Consider the following 22,062-nt stretch of genomic DNA (forward strand, 5'->3'; position numbering starts at 1 on the left):
TTAGCCTAAGATGTACATTAAGATGTAGTTTAAGAGATCAGCCTAACAGCCTAAACAGTTACGATAGTGTTTATTTGTCAGCATTTAAATGTACAGTTATGCGTCTGGGTACTTTTCTGGGCTTACAGGACTCTGCATATAAAATTATATGTTCTTAAATAACATGAAACTGTATGTTAATGCCGCTGTCATTAGTTACGGTGTTGCAATTTTTTATTTTTTTCTCAGATTCTGATAAGAATGAGGCACGAGAGGTTTCTGTGAGAGTCTCTACCTATATATAGCACATATAAAATGAGCTTCACCGGGAGATTACGAGCTGGTTTATCTTTATCCGGAAGTTCTAAAAAGCGCTCCGTGCATATGGTCAATTGACTTGGGCATGAATAATTAATTTTCAATATGTATTTGCACAGTTTTATGGTTGCTTTTGTTGTTAGGTTAAGTAACTTGCTTTTTTGTGACATCTGGAGTTGATTTTCTACTCAAACTGACCCATTCATACTCAAACACTATCCACTGATTGTTACCATCATTGTGTATCATGCACCAAGTATTGAGGTCTCTTGTGTTCATTTGGTTAATAACTACATTTTAAAAAGAATAATGAGCTGTATACTTGCTTACGTACATATTTGTAAGTGAACCACATGCTTTAATGTTTTTTTTTTGTTTGTTTGTTTTTTCAGTGGTATGTTGTTTGAGTAAAGTTTACAAACCATGACTGAGTGAAATGTACTTGAGTATTGCAGGGTAATCTTAAAATAATTTAGAAGTAGAAGTAGAATTTAATCATCAAACTCTAACTGGCCATGTTAAATTTACTTATTTTCTTTGCTGATTTTACATAACTTGGTTAAGTAGATTTTACTTAATTCCATACTTAAATTTTACTTAAAAAAATATGCGTGCAAAAAAAAATAAAAAATAAACTTATTGTTTTCCAGTGTATAATTTGTCCAATTATCTGTTCTAAATGCTGATCTAGCTTTATTCCATATCATTACTTTGAAAGACTTGCTTTATAAAGACTCACAAGTGACAGAAACAAGGAATCGCTGTGAGCTCTCGCGGCCTCTGATCTGTAGCTCATAAAGTCCAGCATGTTCGGTTCTTGTGTTCTTGATGGTCAGTGATCCGGTCTGACCCAGCTGCAGTCTGTTTATGAATCTCTCATCAGCATCATTTAATGAGGTCTCATTAGTTTCCACATCGATTTTAGCCAGGAGGATGCCTTTATCTCCAAACCTCCACACGATCAGATCGTCTCGCTGTACTTGATCATTCTGTAGAGTGACAGAATCTCCCTCCATCACTGATACTGATGTCACTCCACCTGTCTCACCAACCACACCTGGAAAACAAATCAGGTCTGAGCTGGAACATTTTGATACTGCTTTTACGCAGCATCGCATCTTTTTGTAGAAATTGGGGCAGATTTGTGTAAAGGTGCGGTCACATTTACCACTGCTTAGTCATGTCACAGGCAAAATCCAGTCCTTCCCATTCTTGTGATTCCCCCTGTCAACGCTATTGAAAATGGACCTTTTTTTCATGTGATATTTTCCTAAAATTCTGGTAATGTGACCACACCTTAAAGAGGATCAATATTGCATTGAGTGAAAAAGATATTCTTGAGATACTCACCAATTACAGTAACATTAAATTTCTTAGTCGTAGTCTTTTCTCTAGAGACCGTTAGTTTATATTGTCCAGAGTGTCTGATTCTGGTGTTTCTGATGGTGAGAGAACCAGTGTTTTGTTCCAACTGCAATCTGCCTCTGAATCTCACATCATCAGTGACAAAAAATGAGGTCAGGTCGTTCTTTCTTGTTATTTGAGAAATGACCAAACCTTTAGGTCCAAACACCCACAGTACGGTATCATCATTCAGTATTTCAGTAAGACCAGTGTATAAAGTAACAGGATCCCCTTCCGTCACTGACATTGTCTCATCTGTTTCTGCTCTAAACATACCTGCAAAACATAAATGAACAATTAAAGATATAGGCTAGCTTAATCTGATACCACATTAGTAACCTCAGTAAACCAATTCGACTGAAAACACTGCGAGATATACAGCACTATTCAGATTGTGAATAAAAAAAAAAATTAAAAAAAATAATAGTCTGAAAAGTCTCGTGAGACAGTTATCCACGCTTTTATAACTTCGCATGTGGATTACTGCAATTGCAACCCAGTATCACGCCAAAGTGTGTAATAGACACACTGGTCCACTTGAGGATGCGTGTGAGTGTCATGCTTTTGTCAACTTGGTTTCTTTAATTTAGGACTGGTTTTGTGTTTCTATTTGCATCTGATTAATCGTAGGCCTCATTTATCTGAGAGTAGGTACCTAGTTTTTTGAGTGAAAAAAATCATTTTTTATGAATAATTTTTACAATATTAAACAAAAAATTATAAATATTTGCACTGTTTCTCACACTAGTATGCTCTAATGTTTAATCAGGAAGTTTGGTTTTAAATGCTTTTATTTTGTACAAAATTGCAAAAAGTCACACTTGTGTTCCCGGTCAAAAATGACAAACAATTGCTTATAAATCACTCATTATGTTATATTATCACCAAATATTGGATTCAATCTTTTTGTCAACTTGGTTTCTTTAATTTAGGACTGGTTTTGTGTTTCTATTTGCATCTGATTAGTCGTAGGTCTCATTTATCCGAAAGTAGGCACCTAATTTTTTGAGTGAAAAAAAGCATTTTTTATGAATAATTTTCATACTATGAGATAAAAAATTATGAAAATTTGCACTGTTTCTCACACTAGTGTGCTTTAATGTTTAATCAGGAAGTTTGCTTTTAAATGCTTTTATTTTGTACAAAATTGCACAAAGTCACACTTGTCAAAAATGGCCGGCCATTGAAAGTGAATGGGGAAGAATAAAAGTCAGAGAAAAAACTAGTATTCAGGAGCATGTTGTGCTTGCAAACATAAAGGCCTTGGACCAGTGCGTGTGTGGATGCATGTATACTCACGCTATCACACACACAGACACACACACACACACATCTATGCATACAAACTATGAATCTGATATTATAACTCTCTCTCTCTCTCTCTCTCTCTCTCTCTCTCACACACACACACACACACACATGCTCAAACTGCCTTGTCTTTAGCCTGCACTGACTTCAAAAGAATCTTTTCTTTCACCATTTTTGATGAAATCTGAGAGCTTTCTGACCCTCCATAGACAGCAAGGGTCCTTACACGATCAAGTCACAGAAACGTAGTATAAGGACATCGTTAAAATGGTCCATGCGACATCAGTGGTTCAACTGTAATTTTACGAAGCTATGACAATACTTTTTGTGCGCAAACAAAACAAAAATAACTTTATTCAATGATTTCTTCTCTCCTGGGAGAGTCTGCTGCCATTAACGAGAGTACCACAACGCATGCGTGTGCGTTCATTTGCCAGTAAACAAAGTGCAGCGTCAGCACCACCGTGGGTCAGAGAGCTCTCGGATTTCATCAGAAATATCTTAATTTGTGTTCTGAAGATGAATGACATGAGGGTGAATAATTAATGATAGTTCACCCAAAAATTATAATTCTATCTCTTTAAGTATATTGTAAAACATTGTTGACAAGATCACATGACAGATGCAACTGGAGAACACTGGAAATGCAAGTTTAGCATTTTATAAACAATGTTTGAACTGGAAAGTATTTGGAATAGCAGCTGATAATTCAATCTCAACCTGTTCTGCATGTTACTCTGTACTTCACTTTCATTCATTTAGTTTCTTGTCATTTCCAGTCTTCCTGTGAAGAAATCCTGAATGAGGGTCAAAGGTTGAGATGATGGGAACCTACGCTTCCAAGACTTTTAGAATCCATGTACAATTTGAGCTTTTTTCAGATCTCAACATGGAACTTGGACTGAACATGCAGAAAAAAAGTAGTTTCCACAAACTGGCACATGGCATGTCTTCACCTGTTTAAGGCAAATAAAAACTACTGAACAAACTTTTAAGAATGTTTACATGAGGTAAAAATAAACCATGTTCAATTTGTATATATTGTGCTGGATTTATTTGCTACTAAAGATAGGCCTATGCTATAATTTTTTAGAAATTTCTGCATTAAGGATTGTCCGTTTATGGTACAGAAGAAAATGTAAATCTACAGAATTTTCCGTTTTAATGTGGAAGGAAATGTCCGTAAATTTAACAGAAAATGTCCTGGTAATTTTCTGCCAGTACATTATCCGTTTTTTTACGGATTTTTTTTTTACAGTGTATATTATATTCATTCATTACACACAGACTGATATATTTCAAATGTTTATTTCTTTTAATTTTGATGATTATAACTGACAACTAAGGAAAATCCCAAATTCAGTATCTCAGAAAATTAGAATATTGTGAAAAGGTTCAATATTGAAGACACCTGGTGCCACACTCTAATCAGCTAATTAACTCAAAACACCTGCAAAGGCCTTTTAAATGACTCTCAGTCTAGTTCTGTAGGCTACACAATCATAGGGAAGACTGCTGACTTGACAGTTGTCCAAAAGACGACCATTGACACACTGCACAAGGAGGGCAAGACACAAAAGGTCATTGCAAAAGAGGCTGGCTGTTCACAGAGTTCTGTGTCCAAGCACATTAATAGAGAGGCGAAGGGAAGGAAAAGACGTGGTAGAAAAAAGTGTACAAGCAATAAGGATAACCGCACCCTGGAGAGGATTGTGAAACAAAAGCTATTCAAAAATATGGGGGAGATTCACAAAGAGTGGACTGCAGCTGGAGTCAGTGCTTCAAGAACCACTACGCACAGACGTATGCAAGACATGGGTTTCAGCTGTCGCATTCCTTGTGTCAAGCCACTCTTTAACAACAGACAGCGTCAGAAGCGTCTCGCCTGGGCTAAAGACAAAAAGGACTGGACTGCTGCTGAGTGGTCCAAAGTTATGTTCTCTGATGAAAGTAAATATTGCATTTCCTTTGGAAATCAGGGTCCCATAGTCTGGAGGAAGAGAGGAGAGGCACACAACCCACGTTGCTTGAGGTCCAGTGTAAAGTTTCCACAGTCAGTGATGGTTTGGGGTGCCATGTCATCTGCTGGTGTTGGTCCACTGTGTTTTGAGGTCCATGGTCAATGCAGCCGTATTCCAGGAAGTTTTAGAGCACTTCATGCTTCCTGCTGCTGACCAACTTTATGGAGATGCAGATTTCATTTTGGCACCTGCACACAGTGCCAAAGCAACCAGTATCCGGTTTAAGGACCATGGTATCCCTGTTCTTAATTGACCAGCAAACTCGCCTGACCTTAACCCCATAGAAAATGTATGGGGTATTGTGAAGAGGAAGATGCGATATGCCAGACCCAACAATGCAGAAGAACTGAAGGCCACTATCAGAGCAACCTGGGCTCTCATAACACCTGAGCAGTGCCACAGACCGATCGACTCCATGCCACGCCGCATTGCTGCAGTAATTCAGGCAAAAGGAGCCCCAACTAAGTATTGAGTGCTGTACATGCTCATACTTTTCATGTGCATACTTTTCAGTTGGCCAAGATTTCTAAAAATCCTTTCTTTGTATTGGTCTTAAGTAATATTCTAATTTTCTGAGATACTGAATTTGGGATTTTCCTTAGTTTTCAGTTATAATCATCAAAATTAAAAGAAATAAATATTTGAAATATATCAGTCTGTGTGTAATGAATGAATATAATATACAAGTTTCACTTTTTGAATGGAATTAGTGAAATGAATCAACTTTTTGATGATATTCTAATTATATGACCAACACACACACACACACACATATATATATATATATATATAACTATTCACTTTGACTTTATCCTATTAGTTAGTTTTAGAGCATGATATTATCTGTTCTGACATACAGTGTGAAAGCATTTGAAAATTTGGCAGTAAAATTAGATTGTTTTGGTCTTGGTTGAGCTTATGTGTAAAAGAAGTTCAAGAATTTTACATTTGTGTTAACTGTATGCATTTTGTGTCAAAGCAACAAGAAATATGTTAATTGTATAGCCTACACAGACAGATGTTGTGCTAATTGTGTTGAGTTTAGGAAAATTGTTAAAAGTATTGAGAAAATTGTGATAGCAATTGTAAAAAACTGTAATGTTCAGTTTTTCAAGCGCCTCTCTTTGCTTTATTTTTCGTTTAAAACGTAATATTAGGATCCTTTGAAGAATAAAAGAACAGCACCTTTTTTTTATTCTTTCTTTTTTGAAAAAAACAAAAACAAAAAAACTTTTATTCAGCAATAATGTTAAATGGATAGGATTTCTATATTTTGAATAATAATCTGCCAGGATTCAATCAATCAATCCTGTAAAAATATCACAGAAAAATTTTAAGCATTTTGCTAATTGTTTCCGACGTTGACAATATACATTGAAGGATCACGTGGCATAGAAGACTGGAGTAATGTAGCTGAAAATTCTGCTTTGCATTACAGAAATAAATATAAAGTATATTAAAATAGAAAAACATTATTTCAAATTGTAATGATATTTCACAATATTAACCAGACCCCACCCCCTTCAATAAATAAATAAAATAATATACCTTATATAAATATGATTCACCTATTTTTTTGTCGTGTCCTTGTTGTTGTTGAGAAAACCTATTTCCAAGATAAAAGCTTATTTTACGATGATCAGTGAATTAGGCCTATGTATACCAAACAAGCAATTAGAAATATAAGGGTGTGCGATAGACAGAAAATGATATCTCGATATTTTCTGGGAGTTTATCCATAACGATTATCAGACTATATGTTTCTGAGTGTATTGTGCTGCAGGACTGCCTGGACAGCTGGACAGTTCACAGCAGTGATAGAAATGAATCTTTTCAAAACAAAAGTTGTTTTTACCCTTTATGGGCATTTTTACTTTTATAAAGCTTTTTTTTCTAGAAGTGTGCATTATCTCTTGCGTCAAATTCTTATATTTAATCAATAAAGTGAATTAGATTATGAAGACATTTGGGGCTGTTACCAAACCAATAAAATCATTATAAACAAAATTCGTCTTTGCAATGCAGAGGAAACACAGAAGTCCCATCTGAAGAGTCATTTAGATGCATTTACACACTGTTTAATGCAGGTAAAAATATATATGAGCTAAAGCAGAGCTGGCGCCTGTGGGGGTTGCTGTGGTCCCCTTCCCTCCCTCCCCGCTAAATGTGAGCGGTTTTGAAAGCGAAAGTGAAAACAAAGAGCAAGCGCACACTCGAAAGCGATTACAGAGGTTACACTGATAAAAATGATTTTTTGGTGAAGTAAACACTACATAAAAACAAATGTAATTTCTACATTAAATAATTTAGTTCAGGCAAGAATTAAAAAATTTAAGTAAATTCTATATTAGTACTCAATTTAAGCTTGTAGAAATTAAAGTTTGAATTTATAAGTATATTTTACTTGGAATTGTTTGTTATGTTTACAAGGATTCTTTAAGTAAATATTAAAGTTATGATCCCGTTTTTCCCATCATGCACTGGGGCATGAATAATTAAAAAGGTTAAATTTGTCACTGTTTTTTAGTTATATTTACACTGTTTTATGGTTGCTTTTGTTGTTAGGTTTAGTAACTTACTGTTTTGTGACATCTAGAGTTGATTTTCTAGTCAAAATGACCCATTCTTACTCAAACACTATACACTGATTGTCACCGTCATTGTGTATGGTGTACCAAGTATTGAGGTCTTTGTGTTCATTTGTATAACAATTCTTTTGAGTGGATATATTATCTTAAAAGATTAACAAGCTGTCTACTTGCTTGCTTACATGTTTGTAAGTGAATCACATGTTTTAATAGCATGGTTGTTTCCTAGTGCTACATCGTTTGAGTAACAATTTTAGAAGCCATGACTGAGCGAAAAATACTTAAGTATTCCAAATTTAACTTAAAATAATCAAGTAAAAATTACTCATCAAACTCTAACTGGCCATGTTAATTTGACTTATTTCCTTTGCTAATTTTACCTAACTTAGCCAAGTAGATTTTACTTAATTCAGTACTTACATTTTACTTAAAATGTATTTGTGCAAAAACTTGCCAAATAAAAATTAAGTAAATTTACTTATTGTTTTTTTCAGTGTACGTAATCCTTAAGACTTTTTTGCTGCAACGCTCCTTTGCACCTCTAATCCTACCATGCAGATTGTTGGATAAATATCGCTCCCAACTGTTGACTAATCTAGTATTTCCCAATGACATTTTACAGCTATTATTGCTGAAACTATCTACACGGCTTCATTGGATCACTTACACTAAAACCTTGTTCCACCCCATCGTTTAAGCATACCAAATTGTCCTCCATATGTTCTTCCACTGCTGTGCCATTTTGATCTGTTTTAGCATCCCTATGTTATATTATGTGCATTGAAATCCTCATACCATATCACCATACCTTATTTTCTCTACATTTTATTTGACTGAAATGCTTCAGAAGGGAGTACACTTTAAAAAGTGCTAAATATATTACTTTAAAAAATAAATAAATAAAATAAAATAAGATAAAATAAAACATTAATTATGGGTTACAACAAATGGTTCACAATTTTTAATACAAAATGTAACAATAGAGAAACAATTAATTATGTAATAACATTTAATTAATAGCAGCTTTTTTTGGTGATAATTATTAAACACTACACATAGAAAGTTAATAACTGTGGGGTATTAAATGTATTTCTATCAGGGGTTATATAAAAATACATACAATGAATAATTACTGCTTCAAAATAAACATAGGCATTCTTTTACATTATCCTATCTTACTTGAAGTCATCACAGCACACTACAAAAGACATAAAGAAGTAACAGTATGTGTATATAATTTCCCCCATATCATATTTGAAATTATTTGAATAAATGCATTGATTAAAAACAAGGAAAACCTGCATAAATATTTTTTATTTGTTCTTTACTGTTATTTGTTGATAAACATTTAATATCCATAGAACCTTTCCATTCCACAAAAGGTTCTTAATAGTGGAAGAAAATTATTTTTATTTTTATTTTTAAATGTTTTTTTTTACGCTAGGGAAAAATGTAGCTTGTGAGATAAGTGTCTAAGAGTATCTCAGTTTAACATATTTTTGTCTTCAGTGTTAAACTTAGTAGAAACTAAGTGGAACATGAATCCAGTTGTTTAGTTTTCTTCTTTTTTTTCAGTAACTTTTATTTGTCAATGTAACTCAGAATTGTCAAGTACACTTAACTTATGTATATATATATATATATATATAGATGATAATTGGCTTTATTTTTCTCGAAGCACCATGAAACATGCCAATTCTCCAAACTAATTGACTGCAAAGATGATCTAGTCATTTACTGCATAATTCAGGCAAACAAACAAACAAAAAACAGACCATTGGACCAAATGTAATCTATAACAGCCAACAGCAACACAACTGTTCAAATCACTTTACCCTCCTGTCTTTAGTCCCTTCAGCTTTCCTGATGTCAGTTTTCATTAGCCCAGCTTGCTATTAAGATATCTAATTGGATCCTTAGATCAGTGTTTGTCCACTAGAGGACAGAAATGATCAGCTCAGATGTTCACCATGATTCACACTGGTGTCTCTTATCTCATCAAACTGAACTCCTCTCCTGCTGCTCCTTTCCCCCTTCTCTTGTTTTTCTGTGGTAACAAAATGCAGAGACAATGACAGAAATTAGAACAGACAGAGAAACAGTGCTGCTAAATATACACCCACAGTAATGTATCATCATTCTTAATTTCACTAACATCAGTATGTAGAGTGACGGAATCTCCTTCCATCGCTGACACACTGACCCTGTTTCATCTGCACCAGACACACCTGCAGAACATAAAGGAACAGTTAACAGATATAGATTAAACTCACTAATACCACATTAGTAAACGGATTGAACTGAAAACATTGTGTGAGACATGATTTGGCATCGCATTACTGTAAAGATTATGTACGGGAAAAATGTGAAACCCAATCATAAACGATGATTTAGACGCTCATCTGCTTGCCTGTATGTATATATGCATCATCAACGTGTATACTGAATTTGGTCATCCAATATCACCGTATGTTTGCTTTAATAAGCTTTAGAACGTTTCTCTCGCTGCAGTGGATACGAGATGAGGATGTGCGCGTGAACGTAAATATTTCCCCTAATTTTCCAGCAAATTCAGCGACGACTGATTCAGATGCGATTTCACATGAAGCACTTATTAAAAAGTTTGCCATATAATGTATGGTTATTAGACGCGGTGTTACTTCAGTGTCAGTTCCCGATGTCAAATAGCTGTGAAAACACCTTCCATATATCATAATAAAAAAGACAGCAATAACGTGTTCTGCATGTTGTTATAGGTTGTGTCCGATTGTAATAAAGATGATCAGTAGAGATTGTTTCTATTTTTCTGTTTTAATGGGTCTCCGTTGTGTTCCTCATCTCTGAGCCGCGCCCAGAGCCCGTGTACAGACCGTGTGTTGAAGTTTCTAGTGTCGTATCATCATCAATCTCTAATGATATTTTTTCTTTACATATGCTATTCATGAGAAATACAGTTTGTGAGTACAGTCTTAAATACATTCTGCCGGACATATTTAATTATATACATTCTTGTTTGCTAAATATGCATGGTTACCAATGAATTAGCAAAATATATATATTTTTTTTGGGGGCAGTGGATGCGAGTTGCGCCTACTAGTGAGCAAACTCTCCAGTTGCTGGCGGTGTGAACAAGGTGTTTTTAGACATTTAGCCTACTTACAGGGCTTTACATGGGTTGCAACCAGTCAGGGAACATGGTCCATGCTTTTGTTTTGCTCACATTGTGTTTGTGGTGTCTGGTTGGTAAGTTAAAAATGTGTTTTATGACTAAAGTCTTGTTAGCTAGCCTATTATTAGTTTGTAGACTTAAGTCATTTATTTGAAGGACTTCTGTGTTATAACACTGATCATTAATTACACAAATTGAAATCAATGTTATAATGTTCAACATGACATGCATTTAGCTCATTTAAGATCATTTTGACAGTATAAAATTGCATTAGTCAATGAACCAGTATAAAAATTAAATTAGTCAACGAACCAGTCAGTAACTATTACAGGTCAGCTCAATAAGATTAAAGCCGTCTGATCAACAGAACATGTTCTTATTCTGTTTGCACATCTGCCTTTTGAACTGTTTATCCCATCTTTTATTTTGCATCTTTAGTGTTTCTACTGCTGTTTTGAATTTTTTTCCATTTCAAATCTAATCCCATTTTAAAGTTCACTGCAAACCATTCATCCATATTAGTAAAAAATGTCCGCATAATATAGAGCTAAACTGTAATTTAATCGGGTCATTAAATAACATTATCTTTTTGGTGGGCCTTAGTCTGTGACAAAACGTGTTCCTATTTGTTCTCCAGGTGTGTTTGGTGTTGATACAGATGAAGTGAAGTCAGTATCAGTGATGAAGGGAGAGTCTGTCACTCTAAACACTGATGTTACTGAAGCACAGAAATATCTGCTAATACAGTGGATGTTTGGAAGCACTCGAATAGCTGAAGTCAACAGACTCACGCAAACCAACTCAACATATGATGCTGATGAGAGATTCAGAGACAGACTAAAGCTGGATCAGACCGGATCTCTGACCATCACCAACACCAGAACCACAGACTCTGGATGTTATCAACTAAACATTGTGAGCCAAGAGACCAGCTCCATGAGATTCAATCTTACAGTCTATGGTAAGACAATTACAGTATAATTAGCCCTTATTTTGAATTATATATTTGGCATTGTAATATTTTAAAATGTTCTATTCATTTCTAAATTTCTTTATTATGTCAGTGGCTTTAATTCCATTTGAAAAAAAAGGTAATAAAATTCAAATCTAGTCGGAGATATAAATAGAAACACAAAATGCACCAAAGGGCTGCACAATTATATATAATTAAAATTACAATTACAGCTGCTGTGAGTAAGAAACTAAATTGAACTACTAAATAAAGTTAAAGCAGTCTGATCCAATGTTTCACTTCTGTTTGCACATCAAAGTGAATGTTGAAAACACACTGAACTTTCATTGTTATTCATCTTTTATAAGATTTAAAGTCTTGGTTTACTGTAAATCATTCAACATTCGTATAAAAGAAAACTTCTGCAATACAAATTTAAATAGTTCAGTTTTTTTTTTTGTTTTAATTCTGCTGACCTCACATTTTTATTGAAACATCTTGACATTTTTTTGCAAAATCTGTCATCCACCAATCTCCACAAAATTCTTTATCATCAGAAAGATCATCAAGCCCCAATTGTGTGTTATCCAGCTGTGCAGTGAACAATTCAACCGTAAACCAGACTAAGGATGCCAACATTACTGAACTCTATGAGTCGAGTTCAGGTATGTCACACCATGATAGCATTTATTTACAGAGCAGAACTCTGTTGAATGTGTTCAGGTATGTCAGATGATAAGCTATTAGGGTTTGTGAAAGTACAGTAGCTAAAATCCACTGTTAAGGTAATTGTCACTTTCAAAACCATTTTTTTTTTTTTCAGCTGATGAATGATGAAAACACTGACAGCCAATCAGTGTCCACCTGACTGTAAAGAGCTCAAGCATTAAAACGTGACAGACGACAAAACTGGAGCATGTGCATAGAATAAACATAACATTGCCATCTGTTGGCATGGACACAAATTTGGTTATCGTTATTATTGTTCTTGGTGTGAACTGGTCTTTAGTTTAAGGAGAAACTAAATCAGTTTTGGGCCAAACTTGGTGTTGATTCATGTTACTGCTTGTGGGTGCAGAGATAATTGACAGCATAATCCGGTTAAATCCAGTAAATTATATTTTTAATCAAAACTTACATCTCATTTAGAGATATAGAGCATGACCTGTTTGTGCATATGAGGGTTGGGTGCATTTGCGTGCATTTTTTTCTTTAACAGGAACAGAGAACAGAGAACAGACAGCAGACGAGTGACAGAGAAGTGAAGTGTTTTTTTTTTTTTTTTTTGGTGGGGTGGTATCCCATGCTGCTTTAGAGATCATTAGCACTAAAGGCAAAAAACATCATGGAGAAAGAGCCACATAATCACACAGATTCCGCAGGGAGTCCTAAAAAGAGTCTAGAATGGCTTATTAGCCATGCAATCCTAGCTAATGTTATTTAGCTAAGCAAGGAAAGTGTGCATGTATTCACAAATATGCAAAGTTTGTGGATGCTCTACGTCCTTCGAAATGGATGCACTAAGTCTATTTGAAAGAGAAATAAATGCACAATTCTGATTCAGTGCTTTTTTTTTCATTTCAGACTGCATCCACTGTTGTGGTTTTACTGAAGCTGTGATCCGATTGGCTCTCTCTGCTCTGGTGGGCGTGGCTGTTGTTGCTGTGCTGGTTTATGACATCATATCTACAAGAAGTGAGCTGAAGAGGACAGAAGAGACCGAATATCTCTATCAGACCCATGGAGTAAAATCAGACCAACAGTATGAACGGAGCAGAAGGTTGAGTTCAAGATATGTTTGCTGAAGGTTACTGGTATAATCCAAAAAAATATAAAAAATCATGCATTAATACTAATTTTCTATGCCTTCACAGCTATTTTTAACAGATTATGTTTAATTCATTGGCCATTTATTGATTGTATATGCACAGAATATGATTTTTATTAATCTATTAAATTAAACATATTACCCAAAACAAATATATAATTAGCAACACAAATAATGGTATAGAATGATCTCACAAGCTTTCTGTTTTCTGTTGCACTGTTGACTCTCACAGATGAAATTAGTGTGCATTTTAATGAAGATTCGGTTTTACACGTTTTTTTCTGTTCTACTGTCCACTCTTATAACATCATTAAACATTATAATTCATTATGTAGCAGTTGTATAAGTGTTTCACTGAATTCACATAGCCTAATACACGAGCAGAAGTGAAACCTTATGACAATTAACTGTACAGCAATGTGGTTTGGTCTGAGGGGTGGGCAAATTGTTTGTGAAGGAGTTCAACCAGAATTAAGGACACTTAAGTGCCACTTCAGATCCTCCTAGAAGTCTAAAGCAGTTTAATTTATTTTAAAGACAACAGATCTGTTTAATAGGAATTAAGAAAACTCTTATACAGAATTCAGAACAGCATACTAGTGAATCTACTCTCTCTGCCCTTTAAAAATATATTGCTACTTACAGCCATTAAGCAGAGCTCCAGCAGTGTCTATTATTTGTTATAGCAGACACCAACTGCTCAGCATAATGAATGGCAATGTGCTTGGAGATTGGGGTTTATGTTCCCGTAAATTGGACGTTTCAAAAATAAATAAATAAAATAATAAAAAATGTTTTATTGACTATAATTGGAATTGCATTCATTTTATGGGTCTCGACTGGTAATTTGTTGCCTTCTGTTGGCATGTTAAAGGGATAGTTCACCCAAAAATGAAAATTCTGTCATCATTTACTCTCCCTCAAGTAGTTCCAAACCTGTGTGAATGTCTTTGTTCTGCTGAACACAAAGGAAGATACTCTTTTTTTTTTTTAGCATGATTTTTAAAACTTTTAAAAACAAATACAGTTTTGTTAGTATCTGGTGAACGTGAAACATGATTAAATATTTATGGGAGTAAAAAAAATCATCTCTCTACACCGCATGTGAAAAATCTTGACTTTTTATCCTCAGCATTGTTAGTTTCAATAGCTTATTTCTAGCAAAGGTTAAATTATTTCCAGAAAACTATTTTTTAAATCACGATTTTTAAATTTTTAAATCACCATGATTTACTCTCCCTCAAGTAGTTCCAAACCTGTGTGAATGTCTTTGTTCTGCTGAACACAAAGGAAGATACTCTGAAGAATGTGGGAAACAGAGCAGTTCTGGGGCACCATTGACTTCCATAGTATTTTTTTTTTCCTACTATGGAAGTCAATGGTACTCCAAAACAGCCTGGTTACAAACCTTCTTCAAAATATCTTCCTCTGTGTTCAGCAGAACAAAGACATTCATACAGGTTTGGAACTACTTGAGGGTGAGTAAATAATGACAGAATTTTAATTTTTTGGGTGAACTATCCCTTTTAGACCACTAAATCCTAATGAAACATGGTAGGCTACACTACTGCTGAGGTAGGGTCTGGAGCAACTTTACCGCTCATGCCAAGGTGCATGGAAACATCTGTGTACAAAAATGTGAAAAAAGATTCCAGCACTACATGTGGAAAGGAGACTTTTATTACTTTGACAAAATAGTAAAAAGAGTCTCCTTATCACAAGTAGTGCTGGAATCTTTTTTCACATTTAGGCTACACTAATGGACAGTGTTGCCAGTTCTTTCTAACAAAGCCAGACAAAAGGTTAATAAAAAATAGCCCAAAACAACCCCATTGAAAGCTATCCTAATACCACAGGGGTGTCCAAACTCAGTCCTGCACAGTTTAGCTCCAACTCCAATTAAACACTTCTGAAGCAGCTATTCGAGGTAGTAGGCATACTAGAAACGTCCAGGCGGGTGTGTTGAGACAAGGAGCTAAACTCTGCAGGTTTGGACACCCCTGAAATACCAGCATCTCAGCAGATGCTACTCCAGCAGTATAAAACTCAGTTCTTAGAAGGCCACAACCCTGCAGAATTTAGCTTCAACCCTAATTAAACACACCTGATCCACCTAATCAGGTCCTATGGTCTGTGTGTTGGAGCAGGGTTGGAACTAAACTCTGCAGGGCTGTGGCCCTCCAGAAACTGAGTATGACCTGTGCTACTTGCATACTTAAATACATCCCAACCCTTAAATCCACAGCAAACTCAACGGTTTTATTTCTCTCAGCCCAATTCCACCGGAAACCTGTAAAAATGGCACTTTGGAAATTTTTGGTAGGCTTGTTTTAATGCAATTTGTAGTGGAAGCCATTTGAACTTCTGTGACGGTTTCTTTTGTTTTGTGTTGTTTTTCAGTAGTTTAGTAGGTTGTCAGATGATTTTTCGCGATACTTATCATGGTAATCTGGTCACCCTAATGGTCTGTAGCCTATATTCCTCTTGCATATGTCCCACAATTTTGTTAACCTCCATCATGCTTACCAAAAAATAGATGAGGTCAGTGTGTTGTTTAGTGTACAGTGAGATTCTTTTACTACTTACAGCCACTAGGTGGAGCTCCAGTATTGTCATTCAATTATGAAGAGCCATCAGAGCTGCCAGTGCTGTAGCAGAACAGAAGAGCAACACAATCCTGAATAGCAGACAACATCCTGTAAGCATGCTAAAGATTTTGACTTGAAATTACTATGAGTTTTAAAATGAATATGGAAAATATGTAAATGAAGTGTTTGTCTGTGCTCATGAATATCAATCTCATATAAGCATTTGGTCCACTAATAAAGAGAAAACTCAATAAAGAAGGATGTGTTATGCATCCTAACAGTGCAGTTATGGCTGCCAGTAGCTAACCAGGCAAATACAGATTTCTTGCTGTAAACCTGGGGGGACAAGCTGTAAACCCATGACCCTTGTCCCCAACATGCAACCGTAAAACATCATGTTATACAGTTCTGACGGGTGCTTTTCTAGCATACAATATTTTTCTGGTCTTTTTCACAAGAGAACACTATAAATGTAAAATCTGTAAATTTGCTAAAAGTTTTCTCAAAAAATTTCTTCAGTCTTTAATGCTAGCTACATTATAAATTACTATATGAGCTAAGAGGCACAACATTCCTTAGAGTAGTTTGGTTGTTTTTTGTGTGTTTTTTATTATTTATATATGGTATAAAATGAATATTTATCCACTAAATCAAAGATATTGTGGTATAAACAACATGTAGAAAGCTTTTTTTGTTGTAATGTGACAAGAAAACCATAAACAGGAAATGACTTCACAGATAGGACCCCTTATGCCCGCACGACTATGTGTAAAGTTCAATAAGTCTCAAATAAAATAATTTAAATAAATAATTCAACATTTCTACAACATGGCAAGAATAGTTTAGATTTGCATGCCGAATGGTACAACCCCAAGATACTTTGATATTCATGTTTTTTATTTTTTTTATTGTATTTTTTTTTTTTTAGCATGATTTTTAAAACTTTTAAAAACAAATACAGTTTTGTTAGTATCTGGTGAACGTGAAACATGATTAAATATTTATGGGAGTAAAAAAAATCATCTCTCTACACCGCATGTGAAAAATCTTGACTTTTTATCCTCAGCATTGTTAGTTTCAATAGCTTATTTCTAGCAAAGGTTAAGTTATTTCCAGAAAACTATTTTTTAAATCACACCTAGACCCCGCTTCCTGCTTTTTTTTCTTCTTGTAGGAACAACATATTCACAAATGTCTGCAGTTTTCAATGAATGATGTTAAATCGTGTTTAAGTCATACATGTTTAATCTTTGCTCTTTCCTCATTACACATCTTACACATCTCAGACCTTCTTCACCAAATAATCTAAATTCAATAATCATTATAGAAAGTTTTATAAACATCTTGGGCATCCTGATTTGTCTTCGACACATTTAGCACTATAGTATTTGTTATGTAAAAGGAAAACAGTCAGTGTGGTTCATGTTAGCAGGACAGGAAGCAGCCCTTCACCCACATGCATAGTAGGCTACATTAGAAACTCGCTACAAGACGTTTGTCCATCTAGCAGACCAAAACCACATTTCTTTCCAGATCTAAAAGAATCATGCCACGTCAGGTTTCGTTTTGACTCTAAACTGAACGTGAAGAATGTGAAGAGAGAAAAATAATTCACAAGAAAACGGCAAAGATGTCTTCATGGTAATTGCATGGTAAGCACTGATATGATGTCTTGAAATCACATTTAAAGCCAGAACATAAATCATACATTTAACAGTAGGCTACTGAAATGTGTAGTTAATCTTTGTTAATATTAAATAAAAAAAATAGGTTATAATATATGCTAAATTAATTAATTAATTAGGCTATATATGAAGTTGAATGAAAACGGTTGAAGTATTCAGTCATAAAATAATGTAAATATGTAAATTAACCGTGGTGCATAAAACTGAAAGACAACACAAAGGCGTTCACTGACAATCGAGCGCGTACACAGACGCGCGTGCGCACATAACGGCGGCGCGCAGATAAATTCAGATCATCTGACTGAATGTCACGTTGCGCGTTATTTCGTTACAGACCGAGACGCTACAAATTCCCGTTCGTTTTTAAAATATGCTATAATTAGTTACATTTCTTCATAAACGAACGGGAACGCTCCTCAGCAAAGTTTTAGGAAATTCGTTTTATTTGCGGGATTTTTTTTTTTTTTTTCTCCCAGAATCGTCAAGTGATGTCTCAGTCAAAGAAAATATTTTATGCATTTGTTTGGTTCTGCTTGCATTTTGAACGCCGAATTGGTAAGTTATTCATGTTTTATGGCATCAGCTCTTTATATTAGAAAAAAAAAATAATAATAATAAAAAGGTCAGTAAAGGTAGCTGTTTTTAACCAGGTCCAAACTAGTTGAGCAGCTTTCATTTTACCAAAAAAAAAAAAAAAATCCTAGCTGTTTTGTTTCCTTTGATGATCTACATGTACTAGCTTGGACCAGGTAATAAGCACTTTTGGACCAAATCATCTGTGATTGAGTGACAGTTCCTGTTCCATTGTTGTCCAGGTGTGTTTGGTGTTGAGATCAGTGAAATGAAAACAGTGATGGAGGGAGATTCTGTCACTCTACAAACAGCAGCACGGAGAGAAGAAGAACTGTTTTGGATGTTTGGACCTCAAGGGATTCTCATTGCTCAAGTCAAAAAAGAGGCTGGAGTCTTCAAAGTACATGATGGTGCTGATGGGAGATTCAGAGACAGACTGGTGCTGAACTATGACACTGGATCTCTGACTGTTAAAAACATCCGACCTGAACATGCTGGACTCTATAAACTAGAGATCATAAGTAATACAATCTCATACAAAACATTCAAGGTTTCTGTATATGGTGAGTAGAGAAAAAGTGTTGTTTGTTCTTTATATTGTGTTTTGATATACTGAATTAAAAGAATGGTCAAAGTATGTACATCCAAAAATGTCTTGGCCAGATGCAAGATCAAAGAGTATCATCAAATAATAATAATAAAAAAAAAAAGATCTGCACACTGTTAATCTCCCTTTATAAAAAAAAAAAAAAAAGAAAAAAAAAACTCTATGGTATGGAGTTGCCATATGGCAACAATTAATTTCTACTTATTTCCTTGTTATTCGGAGAAAAACAAAACAAAACAATATATTGCAATATGGTAATTGAAAGGGCCTGCCTTGAGATAGTCAATGATGTGCTGTTTTTAAGTAAAATTACATTTGAATGTTCCCCCAAAACACTTTTTTCCCACTGTCACCCTCACATGAAGGCACCTGTTGAAGTGCTCCAGAAATTGCTCTGTTAACCTCATTTCTGAACTTTTTTTGGTTAGTAAATTACATCATTTTAATTCACAAATCAACTTTGTCTAACATAGTTTTACTGTAAATTGAGAAAATTTCAATGTTGCCATATGGCAACAATGTACCACAGTGGAATTTAAGTAATGTATTTCCCCATTGGGATTTTTAACATCAATAATATGATTGCAGTTTATTTATTTATTTGAAGTGTTTAATGTAGTATAGTTGTATTTATGTATGAATAAGAAATTGGATATTCTTCTCTTCCATGTGATGACAATGAGGATGAGTTAGCCTTCAGTGACCATGACAATGAGTGTGTGTGTGCATGTGTATATGTGTCTGTATGCGTGTATGGCAGATTTTGATGGGAATTAAGATTGGGTGCATCCATTTTTAAAATAAATGTGCATTTCGATTGAAAAGAAAATCATAATTTAATAGAAAAACTACTTTTTTGGCCATTTTCCATTGTGATACACTGTTGCCATATGGCAACGTTTTCCTAAACACGTGTTCGCCTGACGAAGGTCTTTGACTGAAACGTTGCCACTTTTAAATTATTTTGATATACTGAATTCTCAAATTATTCTTTAGCATCGTAAACACTCAACTCAAATATAAAACATTTTTGAGTTAACTTATTCTAATTGCTCATTTCATATCATTTTCCAGATCGTCTTCCCATTCCTGTCATCACCAGAGACTATTCACAGTGTTCCTCATCCTCATCAGGCTTATCAGCGTCCAGATGTGGGCTGCTGTGTTCAGTGTTGAATGTGAGTCATGTGACTCTCTCCTGGTACAAAGGAAACAGTTTATTGTCCAGCATCAGTGTGTCTGATCTCAGCATCAGTCTCTCTCTACCTCTGGAGGTGGAATATCAGGATAAAAACACCTACAGCTGTGTGCTCAACAATCCCATCAGGAACCAGACCACACATCTGGACATCAGTGAACTTTGTTGGCCCTGTCCAGGTATGTCAATGTTTATATTAGTGATTATTAGGAATGGAATGTAGACATTTTACAAATTATTTTGTATTTTTCCATATTTTATATCTAATTCTAGCATATAAGATTTGTTAGCATTGCGTGATTTGAGTAGGTGAGATAGCAATCAATGGTAAACTGCACACTGTGGTTGTCGCACTTATCAGTTTAAATCTCCACATCACAATTTTAGACCACGTAAAAAAGACAGTCTGAACATCTAAATGCTTAATTTAACAAGCTTACATTGTAAACTATATCGTTCATATAATTTCTCTTTGTTCTCTTATGTTCTCCAGCTCCTCTGCCGATTCCTGTCATCACCAGAGACTCTCCAACATGTTCTTCATCAGTTTCACACCAGAATTGTTCATTTCTATGTTCAGTGGTGAATGTGAGTCATGTGACTCTCTCCTGGTACAAAGGGAACAGTTTATTCTCCACCACTAGAGCATCTGATCTCAGGATCAGCCTTTCTTTACATCTGGAGGTGGAATATCAGGATAAAAACACCTACAGCTGTGTGGTGAACAATTCTATCAGCAACCAGACCACACATGTGAACATCGATCAGCTCTGTCAGCCATGTTCAGGTACATAAACTGACCTGAACATTCTGTGATGACAGAAACGTAGCAAACGTACACAAACTTGAATTTTTTTTTTATCTATCCTCAGGCCGTGTCCACTGTTGTGGTTTTTCTGAAACTGTGATCCGATTGGCTTGCTCTGTTCTGGTGGGCCTGGCTACTGTTGCTGTGCTGGTTTATGACATTAGATCAAGAAGATCTTATCAGAAGAGGAGAGAGCAGACACCGCATGCCGATGAATATGATGATGTTGCATCAGGTCACTAGGGGGCGATAATGTTGCTCTGTTCTTTATTCTTCTCAGGAATATGAATAAGGAATATTCCAGGTTAAATGCATCTCAGAATCAGTTGACAGCTTGCATGCTGTCAGTCATACATACAGAATAATAAAATCCAGAGTAATCAAAACATGAAAACCAATGCAATAATGTGCACTTTTTAATTGTTTCCTAACTTGTCATATTGCCATCTGGTGGTTATATTAGGTACTTTTTTTAATGTACATATGTCTGTATCCCCCCACCCACACACACACACTTTTTAATGTAAAGTTATATTTTTATACCAAGAAGAAATTATTTTTATTGGTTCATAAAAACACTTTTTTTAAATACATTTTTAAAATGTCATGAGAAATACTTTATATTGTATGAAAAACATGTTTGACTGACATTGATTTATTTACTTTTTTTTCCATGTTAACTGTAATATCCAGCAGATTTATTAAAGATAAAAAATGTCTTGAATTTAACAATTAATTTATTTACCTGTTATATTGCAATCTTGCTCGACCTAGATTGCAAACTCAAGTGTTTAGGTATGCTTGAATCACAATTTTTCCCCTCTATTAGATATATGCCAGCAGTTCCAATACTTGTACCCCAAAAAGGTTTTGATGATTCACTTACAAAATTATTTAGTAAAAGTTTAATTTCTTCCATGCAACCATTTTATATGCACAGATGGTAGTTATATATATATATATATATATATATATATATATATATAAAAAATGAATTATGTGCCATCTGTTACATGACAGAAACATACTATAGATT

The 22,062-nt window shown here is 34.8% G+C and overlaps 3 protein-coding genes across 6 annotated transcripts; 2 read left to right on the forward strand and 1 right to left on the reverse strand.

Annotated features, from left to right (window-relative positions):
* Positions 1-914: 914 nt before the first annotated feature.
* LOC131530425 (uncharacterized) lies at positions 915-16,173 on the reverse strand. Of its 2 annotated transcripts, XM_058760692.1 has the most exons (5): positions 16,154-16,173; positions 9,774-9,846; positions 9,588-9,665; positions 1,648-1,977; positions 915-1,354 (listed from the first exon to the last, which is right to left on the reverse strand). In XM_058760692.1, the coding sequence occupies exons 4-5, from the start codon at positions 1,973-1,975 to the stop codon at positions 1,023-1,025; spliced, it is 660 nt and encodes a 219-aa protein (XP_058616675.1). In that variant the 5' UTR covers positions 1,976-1,977; positions 9,588-9,665; positions 9,774-9,846; positions 16,154-16,173; the 3' UTR covers positions 915-1,022. The 2 variants fall into 2 exon arrangements, with proteins under 2 accessions (XP_058616675.1, XP_058616676.1); XM_058760693.1 differs by lacking the exons at positions 9,588-9,665; positions 9,774-9,846; positions 16,154-16,173 and having other exon boundaries at positions 1,648-2,008.
* LOC131530419 (uncharacterized) lies at positions 10,746-14,146 on the forward strand. The gene is made up of 4 exons (XM_058760682.1): positions 10,746-10,861; positions 11,425-11,748; positions 12,297-12,404; positions 13,324-14,146. Exons 1-4 carry the CDS (start codon positions 10,789-10,791, stop codon positions 13,542-13,544), a joined length of 726 nt encoding a protein of 241 aa, XP_058616665.1. The 5' UTR covers positions 10,746-10,788; the 3' UTR covers positions 13,545-14,146.
* Positions 15,770-21,796, forward strand: LOC131530394 (titin-like). Of its 3 annotated transcripts, none has more exons than XM_058760645.1 (6): positions 15,770-15,886; positions 16,156-16,265; positions 18,656-18,976; positions 20,095-20,397; positions 20,712-21,005; positions 21,091-21,796. In XM_058760645.1, exons 3-6 carry the CDS (start codon positions 18,682-18,684, stop codon positions 21,267-21,269), a joined length of 1,071 nt encoding a protein of 356 aa, XP_058616628.1. In that variant the 5' UTR covers positions 15,770-15,886; positions 16,156-16,265; positions 18,656-18,681; the 3' UTR covers positions 21,270-21,796. The 3 variants fall into 3 exon arrangements, with proteins under 3 accessions (XP_058616628.1, XP_058616629.1, XP_058616627.1); XM_058760646.1 differs by lacking the exon at positions 15,770-15,886 and adding an exon at positions 15,912-16,031; XM_058760644.1 differs by lacking the exons at positions 15,770-15,886; positions 16,156-16,265 and adding an exon at positions 17,932-18,395 and having other exon boundaries at positions 21,091-21,795.
* The last annotated feature ends 266 nt before the right edge of the window (positions 21,797-22,062 follow it).

The sequence above is a fragment of the Onychostoma macrolepis genome, chromosome 22 (assembly GCF_012432095.1).
Source record: "Onychostoma macrolepis isolate SWU-2019 chromosome 22, ASM1243209v1, whole genome shotgun sequence".
NCBI classification, from domain to species: domain Eukaryota; kingdom Metazoa; phylum Chordata; class Actinopteri; order Cypriniformes; family Cyprinidae; genus Onychostoma; species Onychostoma macrolepis.

Excerpts from the sequence above, each read along its gene's own strand:
- LOC131530419 (XM_058760682.1), top strand. The coding sequence starts at position 10,789 with ATGGGTTGCAACCAGTCAGGGAACATGGTCCATGCTTTTGTTTTGCTC. Across the intron at positions 10,862-11,424 it reads GTGTTTGTGGTGTCTGGTTG|GTGTGTTTGGTGTTGATACA; the intron begins GTAAGTTAAAAA and ends TTTGTTCTCCAG. Across the intron at positions 12,405-13,323 it reads ACTCTATGAGTCGAGTTCAG|ACTGCATCCACTGTTGTGGT; the intron begins GTATGTCACACC and ends TTTTCATTTCAG.
- LOC131530425 (XM_058760692.1), bottom strand. The coding sequence starts at position 1,975 with ATGTTTAGAGCAGAAACAGATGAGACAATGTCAGTGACGGAAGGGGAT. Across the intron at positions 1,355-1,647 it reads ATTTAATGTTACTGTAATTG|GTGTGGTTGGTGAGACAGGT; the intron begins GTGAGTATCTCA and ends TTTGTTTTCCAG.
- LOC131530394 (XM_058760644.1), top strand. The coding sequence starts at position 18,329 with ATGTCTCAGTCAAAGAAAATATTTTATGCATTTGTTTGGTTCTGCTTG. Across the intron at positions 20,398-20,711 it reads ACTTTGTTGGCCCTGTCCAG|CTCCTCTGCCGATTCCTGTC; the intron begins GTATGTCAATGT and ends TATGTTCTCCAG. Across the intron at positions 21,006-21,090 it reads GCTCTGTCAGCCATGTTCAG|GCCGTGTCCACTGTTGTGGT; the intron begins GTACATAAACTG and ends ATCTATCCTCAG.